We start from the raw sequence: 17,972 nt of genomic DNA, 5'->3' as shown, positions 1-17,972 counted from the left end.
TTTTGGGTCATACATAATTAACAACGTGCTTGTAATTTTTAAATTTTATAAGATTAAGACTGCTTGCATCTTATACTTTTTTGGGAGCTAGGGGAAATGAATCCACGTCGCAGATCACATTACCAATTTGACCACCTGCACTAGTTTTAAAAATGTTCGAACTGTATTCTCAAAAACATAAATATTGCATTTTTAACCTTAACAGTAATAATGCTAGAGCATGCAAGAGAAGAGAGTCGTGTACCCGGACAATTTAGAAAAAGTACACACGCATCTCTAAACAACGAATTGGGTCAAACATCCAAAAAGATTAGTAAACTAAAAAATCCAAATAAATAAAAATATAGTGGACTCTCTCAATATACACGTATAGAGAGAGATATTTAAAGGTAACAGAGGATTCGTGACAGAGAAGAAGGATTTGTTTTGCCTTGAAAGGATAACCTTTACCAAAAGGCTTATATTAAAACAAATAATGGAAACTGTGGAAGGATGTCATCGTCGGATTGCATATTATTATATTGAATTAGTGTATCTTCTTAAATAAGAACAGTATATCTATGATACGCAAATGGATATGGGACGTTTTTAATAAAAACATGTGAAAAAGACTAGTTGCAGTGTGAGCAGGTGCTCTAATAAAAAGTACGGAGCCCACATCCGACCATATCACAACATCATCAACGGCTGTGATTTGATGATTTGGTTTTCATGTATCCCAGTCTTAGGACACGGTTGGGGCTTTTTACGTCCACATATGTCTAATATATAGTTTAATATTCTCCAGTTCCTCCTCCTCCGGCCAGTCGTATGAGAACTTATACATAATAGAGAAAATCTGCATTGTGACGTTTTTTTTTTTTTAATATAGCAACAGTTTGCGTTTTGCTCACTTTTTCTATGTGTATTTGTCGGTTTGACATTCAGAAATGTACTGTACTTTTGTTTTTTACTTTCTATAACTGTTGTTTTCATGGTAAGAGATTTGCATAAAAGGAAAATTTGCTTAATTCTTTTTGTTAAAGAATATTTGCTTGGATGTTGCGGCAAAAGCTGTTTGGAGAAAGTATTAAAACAATTTTAATGAACCACCGATTTATTTTATGTTTTTGCAAGCTACTAAATTTTTTTGTTTGTAATGATAGTAGATATATTTTAAGAGTCATAATAAAAAAAATTCACTAAAAGTTGTTATTTAGTAAAATATATTAAGAAGTTAATTAAATACTAATATTGTTTGAGATTTTGAACAAGAAATAAAAAGAAGACTAAAAAAAATTATCACCTTGTTGTGATAAAATTGTTATGTCTTATTCTTTTATTGTTACTAGGTTTTAAACCCACGCTAAGCGTAGGTATATTTGATATATTTTGATGAAAAATATATATGATTGATGATGATAATAAAATATTATCTTATAAAAAATTTAAATTAATATTAAGGAAAAAGTTAAATTTCAGATACACAATTTTGTTAAATATAAAAATCAGTTTTGTTATAAAATCAAATCTGATAACAAAAAAATTATGAACTTAACTCGACATCCAGGCGAGACGAATTAAACTGATGACCTCACATATCCTAAACCATTTCTTTGACCACCAGAAAAACAAAACAATTTTATCATCATGAATTTAACTCGTTTTCATATTTAATTGATCGCTACCACCTATGTTTTTGTGTGTTTTTATTCAATGTTTTCTTATTCTTCATATTATTTCTTGTCATTTCTATTGTCAAATTTCGTGGTAATCGTCATCATTACTTTTACCGTCCGGTTCTTCGCTATACTCTTTTTCTTCTTCATCCTCGCCAACTTCTTCACTTTCTTCCACTAAAAAACCTTTTTTAGACTATCACACAACTTGTTAATCCATCAATCTCCAAGAACAAAATCATTTCTTTTCTCGTAAAAATAAAAAATAAGATAAAAAATAAAAAAATTAATGAAAAATATCAACTTATCTATAAAATCATACACAAAAATATGTTTTAAAGCTTATAAGAAATAAAAAGCACAAACGTAAATAAATAAGATAATTTATGTTTTACATAAATATTTATAATATTTTAAACTTTTAAAAGGTTTCGAAATATAAATTTTGAATCTTTTAAAAAGTTTCAATATTTCTAATATTTTAAACTTTTAAAATTTAAAAATTATAATATTTAAAAACTTTTTAAAATCTAAGAACTTTTAAAAGTTTCAATATTTATAATATTAAAACTTTTAAAATTTTTAAATATTATAATTTTTTTTTTTCAAACTTTTTAAAGTTTTAATTTGATCAAATAAAAAACCGGATCAAACCGAATATACTTTTGAACTTGGACGCCTGATAAATCAAGCTTTCCTGCTCATTCGTTGTTGGAAGTATATTAATCTTATTTATACTGGTTCTGAACCATTGTCTAAAAATTTTCTAGCCGATGTGGGATATTGTGCATAGTTCTTTTATTTTCATAAATTTAAAATTTTCCTTTTTCAAAAAAATTCTGGAAATTTAAAAAATGTGAATGAATGATATGTCAAATCTTGATTGGTTGTTTAAAATAATTCTTAATATAGAAAATTCTGGAAATTTTAAAAAATGTTAAATAGTGAAGTGTCTAATCACAATTGAAGGTTTAAAATCCTATGTGGATGCTTTTAGGAGCTTATAGCTTCTACTTTTTATTAGTATATATTTTCTTTTAAAATGTGTATATATTTTCACTAGTTTCTATAAATTTTTACATTAAAATTAGTGGTATATTCCGTTAATATATAAAATTAGTGGTATTAAAATTAGTGGTATAAGGTTTTTTTTGTTAATCTATATAATTGTAGTCTAGTGGTTTTGTATTATTCCGTTAATATAAAAAGAAAACTATTACTTATTATATTTTTGTTTTCAGAAGGAATGACTTTTTTACAGAGATGGTAGACCATACACCACCAATGGCCGGTAAAACTCTTTACCATTTAAATCTAATTTAAATGTTTTGGCCAAGGGACTCAAGCCCGAGACTCATCCTATTAAATATTAATTAAAGAAAACAACAACTGATAAATATTTCGATTTTTGTTTTTCTTTTGTTTTTAACAAAAAAGAGTAATTCCAGAACCTGCATTATTTGGTCCTCCTAATTTATTTAATATTATAATTAATGGTCCTCCCTCTCACCCAAGGAGACATAGAGAACCATTTGGTTCTTTAAGGCATCCTTCAACAAAAGAAATAAAATTATCACAGGACAGAACCAGAAAATTCTAAGAAGATCTGACATTGCTAAACCTCAAAGTGTCAAACTATGGATCCTTATCAGAATCCTAATCCGAAAGGGTACCAGAGACAAAGACCGTTTAGCTCAGCCGGCAAGGGCGGCAGCAGCGGCGACTCCGGTATGCCCCATGAAACAGATGACAATAAGAAGCAGAAGAAGCTTCTCCACCGCGACATCGAACGCCAAAGAAGACAAGAAATGGCTACACTCTTCGCTGCTCTTCGCACTCACCTACCTCTCCAATACATCAAGGTTCATATATATCCTTATTCACTTCTTATTTTCGCTCAAATTTTATTTATTTTTCTTTGTATGTATTTGTTGTTCGAACGAGAAACCAAGATTTGGCTGCTAGGGTTTGTGAACATGCCTTTTTGTATTTGATTTAATTTTATTATTTGTAGGGGAAAAGAGCTGTTTCGGATCATGTAAACGGAGCGGTGAATTTCATTAAGGACACGGAAACACGGATTAAAGAACTCAGAGCAAGAAGAGATGAGCTAAGTAAAGAAACGGGTCAGAAATATCAATCGAATCCGGATCCAGCAAGAACTGAATCTGATTTGCCTAAATCGGATCCGGCGACTGTGATGGTGCAACCACACGTGAGCGGCTTAGAAGTGGTGGTGAGCAGCAACTCCTCAGGTCCCGAAGCTTTGCTCCTCTCAAGAGTGCTTGAGACACTTCAAGAGAAAGGGCTTGAAGTCGTCAGCTCTCTCACGACAAGAGTCAATGAGAGGCTCATGCACACTATTCAAGTTGAGGTGTGGTTACAACTACATGCCATGTCAATTGAAGTTAATTTAGGGTTTCATTTTATATGTATAACTATACACTATACTCATTACTCAACACAGGTTAATAGTTTCGGATGCGTCGACTTAGCTTGGTTGCAGGAGAAGCTAGTTGAGGATTTGATAGTTTCAACAGGGTACTGATCTGAAACCTAGCATTCGTAGTCCTAAAGACCTTCATATCGTATGATCTCTTTTACCCGAGCTCTTTGTTTCATTGTAGCACGGTGTGTGAACTTTCCTTAATTAGAAACTATCATTACCAAAATATTTTTTCCCTTTTCGATTTAGTATTGAAGCTTGTTAGTTGATATAAAACAATATTCTTTGTACATATCATATGTTCGTTGCTCCAATTATTATTCTCTTATAAAAGATTTTCTAATGTTTCTAGTTCGTCAGTGGAATATAAGTATATAACTAAAGATATGCAATGTTGGATATGGACCATATGGTGTATATTTTGGTTTATGCATTTTATTCTAATTAACTATCTCACAATATGCTAAATGCAGAAAATATCTAAAGTCTTTTTGAAGTTTCATCTTGAGAGCAAGGAAGGTAGGTTCATTTGTGGGTTGAGGTGTAGCTTTGGTTTAAACAAGTTCAAGTGCTTACTATGCTGTTATATTTCAAACGGATTTAATGGGTGGGTCAAAACTTCACCATCATTCACCGCCACGCAGTAAAAGACCATGGGTGTGATGTTTTCAGTAGACCATTTTTTGTCACAAGCAAGCCATTTCTTGTTTCCCTTGTAAAATTTTTTCTCATTCCGTTGTTATTATGTTTAATTTCTCTTGTGCTTTGATTTAGTATGGAATTAAAATCAAGTTTTAACCAACGTATATGCATATCCATAAATCATTAAGAGTATGGAAGGGAACTAGGAAAGGGCAGAGCAAAATAAAGGCCAATATGCCTAGTTTTATGGTAAAGGCTTAACCGGATAAGTATGAAGAAGTTGGCTAAGTGGAACCATATCTTTTGGGTGGTCAAATTCTGCAAGGTTGTTTTTAACCTAGCTACTGATACCTGTTCGCTATTAATCCCACCTTCGTCTCTTCGATATTTTATGTGAATTGTTTGCATATAACTGCAAAAAAATTGAGAAGGAACACAACTGTTCTAATTTCTGCGACGACAGACAGAGTTATTAAAGAGAGATACTATGATGTAATAATACTAACTACGAGGGAATCCCATCGTTTGGGCAATTCGAAAGTGGATAAAATTTCCAAAATAAACTAACATAGAGTAAAACTAACCACACAATAAAGATATACAGTATATGTTTTGAGTGTAAGTTGATAACCTAAGTCCCTGACACAGACATAGATACAAATGACATCACCAATTTGAAAATTTCAAATGACTATATAAGCAAGTAACAGATACACATGTAAATCCATAATAATAAAGCCTCACATCATCAAGACATAGCAAATGTGAAACTCCTGTCAAAATTATAAGCTGGGGATTATGATGATCAGGATGCTTTTTCGGACAAACTAAGAAAGAAGCCTTTTAAAAGCCTGATTTAATTCAATGCATAGAACCACCTTACTATTATATTATTGACGTTACTTTATTATTCATATATTAGCTTTAACATATTCTTCTTTTTTTTGTTAAGATACTTTAGAAGATTATCTATTATTCAACTGCAAAATCGTATTTTCTTTTGTAATTCACGATAAGACACAGTATTATACATATCCCCAAAATCTTGTTTTCTTTTGCCTCGTATTTTCCTACGTACACCCATAAAGCCATGAGCATATGAACAGAATCAAATGTTATTTTAATACTAAGAACTCATTATTTTAGATCAAATTATGTTCCACTTTGATTAATACAAATTTACCAAAGCGTCGATACATCAGTTGGTAAAGACTCTCTCACAAAGTCTAGAGGTCACCGGTTCGAAAGATGACGCTTGAGAAGAGACCATATAAAATGCTCTGATCTTTGATTTGAAGAGATATACGGACTTAGACCCAGAACCTCTTAGTAATTAAAAAAAAGTCTCACGAACTTAACGCGAGTAGTTGTAGATGTTTTTAGCACTTACTAATAAAGAGATACGCATGATGAGTGGTTGTGATCCCCCTAATATTCGTTTGATATCTTTAGTTATATCATCATTGGTAATTAAATTAATTATCAACTAGGAGTCCTATTTTAATTTAAATTTGTGGCTATTAAAAAAAAAGGTACTAATTATTAACTTTGAGATGCCTTCAACAAATCTCTGATCATCAAATCGGATTGTGTTCCAATATAAAGATAGGAATTTCTCTGGGACTTAATAATATTTAAATGCCCTTATTATTTCAACTAGTATCTAGGCAAACTAATAAACATATAAAATATAGAAAATATATAGACATTGAATCCATCTCATATCGATTCAAAATATAAATTACTACATGACTTGAAGAGTTTTGTTGGCATTTTAATGGTTTTCTTGCACTAATGTTTTTAAATGTGAATTACGTAATCCTTTGAAACATTTTATTTTTGAAAAAACCGACAACAAGAAACCATTAAAATAGCATTTTCAGTTAGATCCATAATTTGATCGATGATTTATTAGCCGGATCTAATGGTGAACTACAATAATTACAGAGCACATGAAATAACCTCTAGCTAATATGTTTACATATTTTGTAGCTTTTTTGTAAGTGTTGACCAAAACTTATTTTATTTGTGTGCGTGTCCGTGTGGGGTTTAATCTAGTCCCATATATATGATAGTGACTTTTAGCCAAACATATTCTCATGTACATGATCATGTACTTCTCAGTCAGTTGGTGTCATGTCCGAGACCGAGGGATTCAGAAATGGAATGATCCGATTTTTTTTTTCTTTCCTTCATTTAAGAATGATCCCGCTTGCTTTTTCTTCTTTCTTTTATTTAGGAATTATCAGATTTTTATCTGTGTTTCAATAGTCAATAGATTATCAATTTAAGGACGATTTCCTACCCAGTCAAATATTTTCTGGGTGAGCAGTCGTCATCTATATATATAAGACAAGTACACATGTGAAACATACATACCTAACTAGTTTGCTATTCCGTCTTTTTTAAATTTTCTTGTGTGTGTGATGTAGTTCCTATATATATAATAATTATGTAAATGTTGAGTTGTACGTTATTTTAAATAAAAAAATATTCAAGTTTTTTCATGCTTGTATTTCAATTGCATGTAAATATATAGCCTGAGATAGTGTTAGCATATGTCAGAGAAAAACTAACGCAACAAACTATACTGTATTTTAAGTTTTAAGTAAATCGGAAATTAGAGGCAGGGAGAAGAAAGCATCCAAAATTTGCAAAAGTATTTATGATTTTCAGATGACGCCATGCAAAAGTAAGAAAAAAAAAATTAATTTCTCATATACGTGTAACGGTGTAAGGTTCAAATTTAATAAAACGGACGGATGAGTTTTTTTTATGGGCTATCATATTAAAGTGAAATGATTTACCCATTAGTATATTACCAAGTAACGTCCCCAAAATATGTTGTATTACGTAATGGTTTTACAAAAAACCAAATATAGTTTTGTACGTCAAAGATTTTTATAAGAACTGTTAGGAATCCCTGAAATCTGTTAATAAGTTCATAAGAGTTAAATTTTTTAAAAAAGGGAATCATGCATCATCTACTTTTTAAAATAGACACTTTGTCAATTAAAAGCCCATACCGCATTACCCCATGGAACCTAGATTTCAATCCCCAAAAACTGAACTGTTTAGCCTACGACCACTCGGACATGGATCTTTTACCGGGTTTAGCTAGCCCAAACTCTTAACTCGGCATTGTGAAAATATGATCTTATCAAAACGTACGTGTCCTCACGAGTTCGACATGCAATTCTTGTAGATCCACTATTTTCTACACCAAACCGCAAAAACTTACTGATCTTATCCTGACATATCTTCACGAGTTCCACATGCAATTCACATAAAATTCTCATTAATTAACATAAAACTGTTATTCTCTCCAATGTAGACCAACATATAAAACAAACTTCAAAGTGTAAGACAAGGAGGTGGGGGGACTGGGGAGGGTGATCGCCGGTCAAGAATAAGCAGTCGCCGGCTACAAGTTCATTTTTACTCATGTGACCGGCGATCACCAACCTAGGGTCGCCGCCGGTGACAATTTTTCCTTAGATTTTTTTGATACGAATCTTCTTTTAGGCAGCTTTGATCTATGCATGGTCCTTCAAAACATTATAAATTTAATATTACATATTGTTGAATTGTCATGAATAGTTTTGCACCGAAAAGCTAATTATCAAAACTCTTTCACACCAAATATATGGAAAACCAGACCGTGGGAAGGTTTTCATTAGATGCCATTGATTTAGAGGCCAATATTTTGGATAAATTCGTTGGTTTATTTGCAGCAAGTATATATCCATATCTCAGGTTGAAACCTGCTGTCTGCTGATTACATGTTTTTGTGTACAAAGGGACCACAATTTTCTTTTTCTGCTTCTAACCTATTAAATTCCATGTGTTCATTGTCTTTGTATTAATTCTCCTTAACGCTTCCTCAAACATGCTACTAGTCTACTAAAACAAATGTTCCGATATCTATCTATATATAATATCTTGATGGACTGTTCTCTTCAATTTGATAAATAATGGTGGGTGTGTAGTCATTATGGTAGTAACAGGATCATTTTTTTAAGAAATGAAATGCTAATTAAGGGTGTTATTGCATCTTACCATATACATGAAATCCAAAAAAAAAAAAAAAGATAGTAACTAACAAGACAAGACATAGATATTTGTTTTACATTTATTAGATGGGTTTGTTGGTGAGCCAATCTGAGAAGGCTTGGAGAGTGTTCATGTCTGCTCTATATTGTTTCTGAGTGAACTCAAGGAACATAGCCCATGTGAAGTCAGGGTATTTCCTTGATGTGATGCTGTCCAAAAGCTCTCTTGGTGGCTTCACTACTTTGTCTTTTTTGGGACACAAGAAGAATGCAAGTGATTTCCTCTCGCTCTCGCTGTTCACCACTGCCCGGTGCAAGCAGCTCTTGTATCTATCGTTCGATAGAGCCTACAAAACAAGAAAAAGCCCGGTTTAGTACATGCCGGTACTTAGGCAAAATATATCTAACCAATATGTGTTTTTTTCTTTCTTTCTTTTCTTTCTCATTAGTTGGCTTACCATGAAAGTATCTCCGATATTGACCACAAAGGCTTTGGGATTGGGACGAATAGAGCGCCATTGATTTTCGACAAAGACTTGAAGGCCATCAACATGGTCTTGGTGAAGGATGGTAAGAGAAGTTGGATCACAATGCGGTCCTGTGCCTAATGTAAGATCTGGTTTCTGACATGGAGGGTAGTAATTCAGTCTCATTATCGAATCATTTTCTTCGAAAAACTCTCTAAAATAGTCTCGGTTTACTCCTAAACTTAGCCCCAAAAGCTCCATGATCTTCAGTGACAGAGAACTCATTGCCTCACAATACTCTTGGTACACCTTCCTGCAACCACAAACCAACAATAACATAAGTCAAGTCTTCTAAAGTTATGGTATAGAAGAAACCGGTTATTGGTTTTCTAAAAAACAGAGGAACGGACAAAAGATATGTCAAATGTTTGGGTTTTTTTTTTCTTTTTTCTTTTCTCTATTTTTTTAGTTTATTGCTCTGTTTTAACTTTTACCCAAATGGCTCAAACTCATGTCCCAACGCATCGCTGAAGTAATCTTGAACGGTTTTTGGGCTTGTCTCGCCGTCGCAAAACCGGAAAGAAAGGGTCTCCTTCCATGGAAGCTTGGTGGAGAAGCGTCCCGTGAAACTGCTTGCGTAGCCACAACTCTCGCCGGGTTTTCTCAAAACCCTCTGTTTTTCGGAGAGAGGCATATCGAAGAAGCGGCTCATGCAGACATGAGCGTCTGATATAAGCTCCTCGCTGATGCCGTGATTGACCACGAGGAAGAACCCGTGCTTCTTACAGGCCTCAGAGATAAGTGTGGAAGCTTGTAAAGAGGAAGAGGCAGAAGCAGATGAGTGAAGGTTTTGGAGATCGATGAGGGGAACATCAAGATCAGGAGCGTCGATGGAAGGTTTCTCGTCGTCTGGCCATATGAATTGGTTTGGGATATTGGCTTGGAGGTTAAGCATCGAAGGGTTGAAGATCAATGGCGTTTGAATGTTTCCAAAGCCTAGTTTAGGTTTGTCTTCTTCCTCTAGAGATGTTGTTACGCAACTTACGGCCATTTTCTGAGATTTCTTCAAACTTGTTTGTTTTGTCGATGGAGAAATAGTAAGTGAGTAGTAGTAGTATTGCGAGGAGATACGGGAACCATAAGGGTCATTTCAATCTTTATATAAGCAAGCATTTAAGTCTATTGTATAGTGTTTGTCCACTTTTTTTTTTTTTTGTTTGTTTTGTAATATATAAAGTACTTTGTTGCCATGTGACTGAACTAAATTGCATAAGATGGATCTATTAACTATTGTTAGATTATTCATTGTAATGCAGTTAAAATCGCTAAACAAGTGGTGGAAAGACTTTAAAAAAAAAATTAGAAAAGAAAAAACAAGTGGTGGGATTTATCTTAAATTTAATTAATGAGATATAATTAGCAGATTAATAATTAAGATCTCTATATTTTATCGTTGCTTTTCCCTTTATAACTGTTTTACTTATGACTTATAGATATTATTAAATTTAAATAAAAGCAGAATGGTGAAAAAATATTTATTTAAAAAAAAACAAATTAATATCTTTTCTTTATTTGTTTGTTGTGTGGGGGACATGGACAATTACCATTAATAATGAATAGGTTACTACTACTACTCATAGGTCGAGGTCTTAAGGTGTTTGATACTATTATTTGAATGTACTCCCTTCTGTTTTCTCCATACACGATATACCCTTTTATGGCTGTTAAAATACCATAATAGTAATATATAGTAGTATTACTTTTGTTTTTTTGTTTTTTTGTTTTTTTACAGCAATACATACTAATACTCTTACTTTTCATGAAAAGTTCATTTAGAGTACGTAGTATTTGCGTATTACAAATTTCAGTGATCTTTCTTAAGTGGTCGTGGTGTGGCTAGGTGGTCAAAAAAAATTCAGACCACTGAGTCTTATTACCGCTAAGCCAAATAAGACGATAAAAAATCGGGGGTACAGACAAATCCAAGATTGTCTAAATCTGTTCATCGGGAATTGTAGTAGCATAAAACAACAAATAAGATATTACTTATAGTATTTTTTTTTTTCTAAAACAAAAAACTGTGGATCCTTTTGGTGGGGGTCTGTTTTTATAGTTAGCAGGACAAAAGAGCTTCCCAAGGTTCTTTGGATGTATATGGGGAAGTGTTGGTTCCACATTGTTGTTGTTCTGTTTTTTTGCCTCTGCTCTCTCGAGTTTGCTTTCTTGTCCTTTTCTTCCAATTATTTTCTTTCTTTTATTATATTTCTCTCTATACTATGAATTTCCCTTAATTTGAACCTAATTAATAAAATTTTAAATCATTTAGTATGACAGATATAATGTATGTTTTACATTTTAGTTTTATCTATTCTTAATTTTGTTAAGTAATGGAATTCTTTGTTTTATATATTTGCTAAAACTTGGTTCCAATTGTTGCTAATCCTTTTTATTCAATCAAACACACACACACACACACACACATATATATCATGTTTTGCATTTGAATATAAATTCCACATAAACGAAGTAATTCTTTAGATAATTTGGCTGGACAACGAGATAATTCTATAAAACTAGGTTGAGGTAAGGTTCATTCCCCTTTAGTACAAAACTAGATAATTCTATAATAGAACTCGACTTATACATAAAAAAAAAAGATGTTATAGAATCTCTTAAAAAAAAAACAAAAAAAAAAGACTGAATCTTTTGAACTATCGGATTGGTTGGACCACTCATATCTTAAGTTAGGTGTGTGTATTTCAGTTTTACTTTCAGGTTGTGATTGTGGTTCGATTCAGTTCGGTTGGTTTGGTTTATTAAAGGGAAGTATAACTTATTAACTGATTGGTTGTAGACTTGTAAATTATGTACTGTAGATTTTGGTCCATATATTTATTTTATTTGTTGTATCTTTAATAATTTTTGGTATGAGAGAAAAAAAAACTACAGCCTCTTAGACCCAAAGTGATTGTTTTAGTTAAAACCAAAACATGATTAAAAAAAAAGTAAGGCAGTAAAACTGTAAATCAAATGGAATCTACACTCCAACCAATTATCCTTATTCTAATAAAAATCATTCCGGTTAAATTCACATTCAATTAGATTCAGTTATAATTAAGTTCAGTTTTGTTAGGCTTTGGTCTGGTTGTGTCACTACAATTTTTACATATGTTAAAATTTGGTGGAATCAAACAATGATAGCGTATATGTTACATTTATTTACCAAGTAACTTCAGCACTTTAAACAATCTTATCATCACATGGACAAGTTTTTGGAAGCTAGTGATTGAAGACAGTGCAGATACAGCCAAAGAGAGACAAGCAAAACTAGGTTGAGATAAGCAAGATCATGCTTTACAATTACAAGAAACCTAATTGAACTTTGAGTTTTGATCGGCTATGGCTATGCGACGGATCCTTAGGTTCGCAAGAGAATAAAATGATCAGTTAGAGAAGAAACAAGAGTATGGTCTGCTCGTGGTGCTAATGCTAGGGTCCATTCCCGTTTCTATAAGAGACTTAATTTTTGAAAAAGAAAAGTTTTAGTATTGATGGAAAATCGGAAATAAGGTTCATAACTTTTAAAACCCTATTTAAAACAATTTTTTTCCTTTTGCATAGAGCCTCTAGCTAAATAAATTGAGCTAATTAGGGGACAAAGAAATACTATATAACAACTAAGTAGGGATGTCATAAATTAAGAAGGTGGGGGCCGACCAAGTGTGTTCTTCTCGCTTAAATGTGCTCAAGTTCTATCTCTTTCTTAATTACTATAAGAGAGTGAGATATTGAAGGACCCAACAATGCTGGACCTATGAAGGACAACTATTAGACATGAGGTTTTGTCGCAAAGAGTAGCTCCAATCAAAATCCTTTTATTGATCCACTATAACCAGTTCATGCTTTTTATGTCCTGTCTCTGGCATTATTATATGGATCGGGAAAGAGAGATTGATATATTACCTAATTACACTAGAAACTGGGGGGCACAGATGATCTAAAATAGATCTGTTTTCTTTCTCTTGATTTTCTAAGAAAATGACATTACTCCACCCCCAATTAATTTAATGACGCTGAAAGCATGTTATCACTGTTTAAGATATAATAATGTTATGTTGTAGGTTTATGCCATAAATAGAAATAAAAAAAATCTAAAAGGAAACTATAGAGCATGAAAAGAGTCTTCAGTTACGAAGATCATGTAATATATACCAGAAAATCTTAAGCAGACTCATTTATACCAAACAATCTCCTACTTGTTAGCAATACAAGCTTAAAAGCAGAACATTTGCTTTATCCCTCAACAGGTGCAAACGGTGTCGTTGGGAACAAAGGTAAGTTGGGCTTTGCTAAAGCACGGTTAAAGCAGTCAATAAGCGGCTAAGTGACAAGGAAAATATCAAGCTATCAAACAGATAGGGTTTAAGCCGATTGTATAAATAAGGCAAATCTATCATTGTAAACGATAAGCAAGAAGAATCATACAAAGCTTCAACATTTTACTTTTGGTTTCACTACTTACTTATTTAAAATGAAAGCCCTGTACTAAAAACTTGTTTTCTTGCCAGTTAAAACATTTCCAACTGAGAGGGAGCCAATGAAAAGGAACATTGTTTATAAAAGTAACACTAGGAATCCGCTTGAATATTTACGCTACGAGAAACAAGAGAAAATAAAAAGGACTCGAACTCATCCGTATCACTCGCAATATCATCTAGGTAGAGTGAGAAAGACGGCCACTCGAAAACATAAATATCTTTTAACAAATGGACTACTACATGTCGAAAATAATTTCTCTTATAAACAGTATTGTAAACTGAAAATAATGACACTCTAGATGCTAAAAGTTTATGCATTTGAAAACAGAGGGAGCAACACATGTGCAGTTCCTCAACTCAATCATGCAACTTTTTAATTTGTTACTTGAAAATAAATGACAAGATAGAAATCAATCTTTCGTTGTTTTTTCTCGAATACAATCAAGGATTTCACAGTACATAACATTGTCACAATTAATGCATTATGGCTTAATAGAGATATGTAGGATATAAGGTGTGTGTATAAAATTATCTGATTTGATTTATGTGACAAGCTAAGAACATACGAGAACGAGATACGAAAGTTGTAAAGAGAAGAAAACAAAATTATGATGATGATTTATGGGAAAATTGCAAAAATAGTTCTTTCATGTAATTAAAACATAACATATTTCCACTTCAAGTAAGAATCAAAAATAAAAATAATAAGAGCAATACTTAAATAAGAACCTCTTCATTCACTCCATTATAAAATAAGGAAATAAAATCTGTATACAATATTATTTAAAATTAGAAACTTAAACTGCTCTTTTATAAATCAAAAACGATATATAATTTTGTTCTAATTGTAAAATATAAACTCTAACCATCTCATTTGTAAACTCAAACCAACATATAATCTTTTTCTAATTGTAAAATCTAAACCCTAACCATCTCACTAATAAACCCAAACCAACATATAATTTCGTTATAATTGTTAAATCTAAACCCTAACAATCTCATTTGTAAACCCAAACCGACATATAATTTTGTTCTAATTGTAAAATCTAAACCTAACCACCTCATTTGTAAACTCAAACCGACATATACTTTCGTTTTAATTATAAAATCTAAACCCTAATTCTCATTTATAAATCCAAACCGATATATAATCTCGTTTAATTGTAAAATCTAAACCAAATCAATATTTAACTTTCTTTATATAAAAGTATACATAATTTGTTTCCTTATTTTGTTATACTTTTTAATTTAATTTTGATTTATTTTTTAAATAAAATATTAGATAGAACATTCTGATTGGTTGAGAGGGGAGGAGGTGAACCCTAGGGGTGAATCTAAGTATTTTTCAAATACTTATTTTTGTATTTTTAGCGAGAAAAATGATTATTTACGGAAATTTTGTTTTAGAATGACATTGCCTCCAAAATTTATATTGTGTTCTTTGATAACAAAATGCGCAAGCATCTACAAAATATTCTTGAAGATCAGATGAAACTTTGCCTCTTTGTTGGTCGGAAACTCTCAAGTCCAAATTCGTTAACTCCCATGTAAAAAAGAATAGTTCATGCGGGATATCATAAAGTCACTTAGTGAGATGGTTTTTGTGATGAACTTGATTGAACTATATATTCTCTATGGTAATTAGGACTTGGTTTTATTATTTTTATTTTTGTTTAAGGAAAATACATAATTATACGACGAGTATAATTGTTTCTATATATTTTTTTTGGGTTTTTATTACGATTTAAACGATGTTAACTTTTAGAGATTTTTGAAATGTTGTTTGTTTCATTTTTAAAAATATGTTAGGACGTTTGTAATCCCACACCACAAAATTTGTCAATTTTTTTTTCTAATTATAGGCTGAGTTTTTCATACAGTTTCCTATTGTGTAAGGTTGAAAGGTGTGTGGGCGAGTAAGTGGGCACAGGCGCACAGCACTAAGTCTTGAACGATATAATTAAACAAGTGCTTAAAAAAGTTAATAGGAGCTTGAAATGGGATTTCTAGGTTGTCTCTTCTTTTTCACTTTCTAGATTCGCGGAAGAAAAAGACAATGGAAACGAAATGTGTGTAGGGTTATAATGGATGTCTTACTTGTACCATATGGAGTGGTCTCTAGAATGCTATTGGGAGATGGTTTCTATCATGGAAACTGGTCAGTCAAAAGATCCAACGAAAGCTCGTCCGTACATGATATATGCACTTAATATTCACTTGGTCTCGTACGAGGAAATTAAAAATACACCAACCAATATAGTAAAAAGGACAAGCTAATAGAGACAAGTTAAAGTTTTGTGGTGGCCTCCAACAACAAGCAGTAGAAAACGATAAGGTATTCTGTGTTGTACAATAGCAAAGGATTTACGTATATAAGAGAAAAAGTGTGTGTGACCCTATGCATGATTGCAACAACCATTCGTTTCTTGGCAGTTGGCTTAGTTCAGCTTCTCTATCTACCATTTTAGTCTCTACATGGACTAGTTTCATGTGAAGTCCTAAATTGGTTGGATCTTTGGGTTCAGATAGCTCATTAGCACAAAGTAGTAATAATACTTAGTTCAATAGATCTAGAAAAGAATCACAAGTCCACCAAGTAGTCCAAACGAAACGATTTAGGTCGCAGTAGGTATCAAACTCTAAGGGCAGAGCCGCAGAGGAGTGCATTTATCCTTCCCATATATCTTGGCCTAACTACTACTGTACCACCTCGCTTGGTTGCATTAACTTTTGATTCTCCTCCTTGGAGAGACTATTTATCGTTCGGTAATTTTCTGATTGGAAAAGAAAGAAGAAAAAATGTTAGTTCCTTGAAACATATTTAAATGATTTTGTAAAGATATGAATAGAATTGGCCCTTGTCATTCAAAGCGTATAGAGAAATACTCCGACGAATGAGAAGATAAAAGATTCTTATAGTACCGACGACGGGACGAGACGTTATGATGCTTAGTAAGTTAGGACCCTCCTCTGTTAAAACCACTCAAACAACAATTATTTCTTTAAACTGTTTGCGTCAGCTTGGCCACAAGCGATAATGTTGGAACTTGAAAGAGTAAATAATGTCCTTTTTCCTCAAAAAATTTCCAGTGCTTTATAAACTTCATATATAGTTAGTTTACACGAAACCGACTAAAAGGTGTAAATCAAGTAAAAGTAAATGTGGACAAATCTCTGATTTTATAAGAAACATAACACTACACCAAACGAGTTCACAAATTGTAGGGGGGAACCGTTCAGTTTATCTGGTTTAGGAAAGCTTTGCATTATCGGCTTGTCTAGCAATCAGCATAATAAAGGATGTTGTTTTCCCTAAAACAGAGTTAGCACATACGTCTCTTTGAGGCTTTGAGCTATGGGGGTCCTTATTCAGTTCCTTATGGGCTTCTGAGTTTGCTAAGCCCACCAAATCACAGCAACCCGCAACCCACAATCCATTAAACCTCCAGACCATTATTCATTTTTTCTGCTAGACGTATTCTCTCTTTGGCCACAATAAAATTCATAATATTGGCGACAGATGTGAATTAGTCTGAGATCGAATATGAGATTCCTCCATCATTACAAAAAAATGTCTAAAAATGCATGTATTGCATGTAAGATACGTAAATAGAAAATGCTAACCCAATTGAACTAAAAAATTGGTTGAAATTTGAAACTGAGCAAATAATAGTGTGACAAGACAAGTCCTAGTAAATAAATGCAATGACATGCATTAAACATGTGGCCAAGCTGGATCTATGAAACAAAGGTTACGTATTCACGAATTATAAGAATATTCTTCTAGGTAATTTGTAATCCCCAAGATAGAAATCTAGACAACCTTAAGTTCTCTTAGATTAATTTGTAAAGTTCAAAAACTTGAAAACCCCCAAAGTAGAAGTGTGCATGGTTGGAATCATACTGTAATACTCAAGCTGTCTGTTCTCAAAGAGTTTGCGTGGCTAAATATCATCATCTCACTTTGCATTAATTAATTTACGAGTACAGTTTATTATACTTTTAAATTATTACTGTCACGTTTTAAATTATCTCTGTCACCACCCTCTGCTCGAATACCAATGCAATATGGAAATAATGTTGCAGGATTGTTTCTGATAGCTCTCTCGGGTCAGGAACCAAATACATAATAAGAAGTTACAAATTTTGGATTTTTACTAGTGTCTACA

At 32.5% G+C, this 17,972-nt stretch overlaps 2 protein-coding genes across 4 annotated transcripts; one reads left to right on the top strand and one right to left on the bottom strand.

Annotated features, from left to right (window-relative positions):
• Positions 1-3,125: 3,125 nt before the first annotated feature.
• On the top strand, positions 3,126-4,906 carry LOC104717725 (transcription factor bHLH126-like). 3 transcript variants are annotated; one of them, XM_010435344.3, is made up of 4 exons: positions 3,126-3,520; positions 3,673-4,032; positions 4,126-4,246; positions 4,578-4,906. In XM_010435344.3, exons 1-3 carry the CDS (start codon positions 3,296-3,298, stop codon positions 4,204-4,206), a joined length of 666 nt encoding a protein of 221 aa, XP_010433646.1. In that variant the 5' UTR covers positions 3,126-3,295; the 3' UTR covers positions 4,207-4,246; positions 4,578-4,906. The 3 variants fall into 3 exon arrangements, with proteins under 3 accessions (XP_010433646.1, XP_010433644.1, XP_087324506.1); XM_010435342.3 differs by having other exon boundaries at positions 3,162-3,520; positions 4,126-4,199; XM_087468380.1 differs by lacking the exon at positions 4,578-4,906 and having other exon boundaries at positions 3,162-3,520; positions 4,126-4,455.
• Positions 4,907-8,713: 3,807 nt separating this feature from the next.
• On the bottom strand, positions 8,714-10,506 carry LOC104720122 (gibberellin 20 oxidase 1-like). The gene is made up of 3 exons (XM_010438084.3): positions 9,760-10,506; positions 9,257-9,578; positions 8,714-9,145 (listed from the first exon to the last, which is right to left on the bottom strand). Exons 1-3 carry the CDS (start codon positions 10,314-10,316, stop codon positions 8,882-8,884), a joined length of 1,143 nt encoding a protein of 380 aa, XP_010436386.2. The 5' UTR covers positions 10,317-10,506; the 3' UTR covers positions 8,714-8,881.
• Positions 10,507-17,972: the final 7,466 nt, after the last annotated feature.

Source organism: Camelina sativa, chromosome 10 (genome assembly GCF_030686135.1).
Source record: "Camelina sativa cultivar CO46 ecotype springtype chromosome 10, ASM3068613v1".
Classification (NCBI taxonomy): domain Eukaryota; kingdom Viridiplantae; phylum Streptophyta; class Magnoliopsida; order Brassicales; family Brassicaceae; genus Camelina; species Camelina sativa.
Note: the sequence above shows the minus strand (reverse complement) of the source record. Positions and strands in the feature narration are given on the sequence as shown.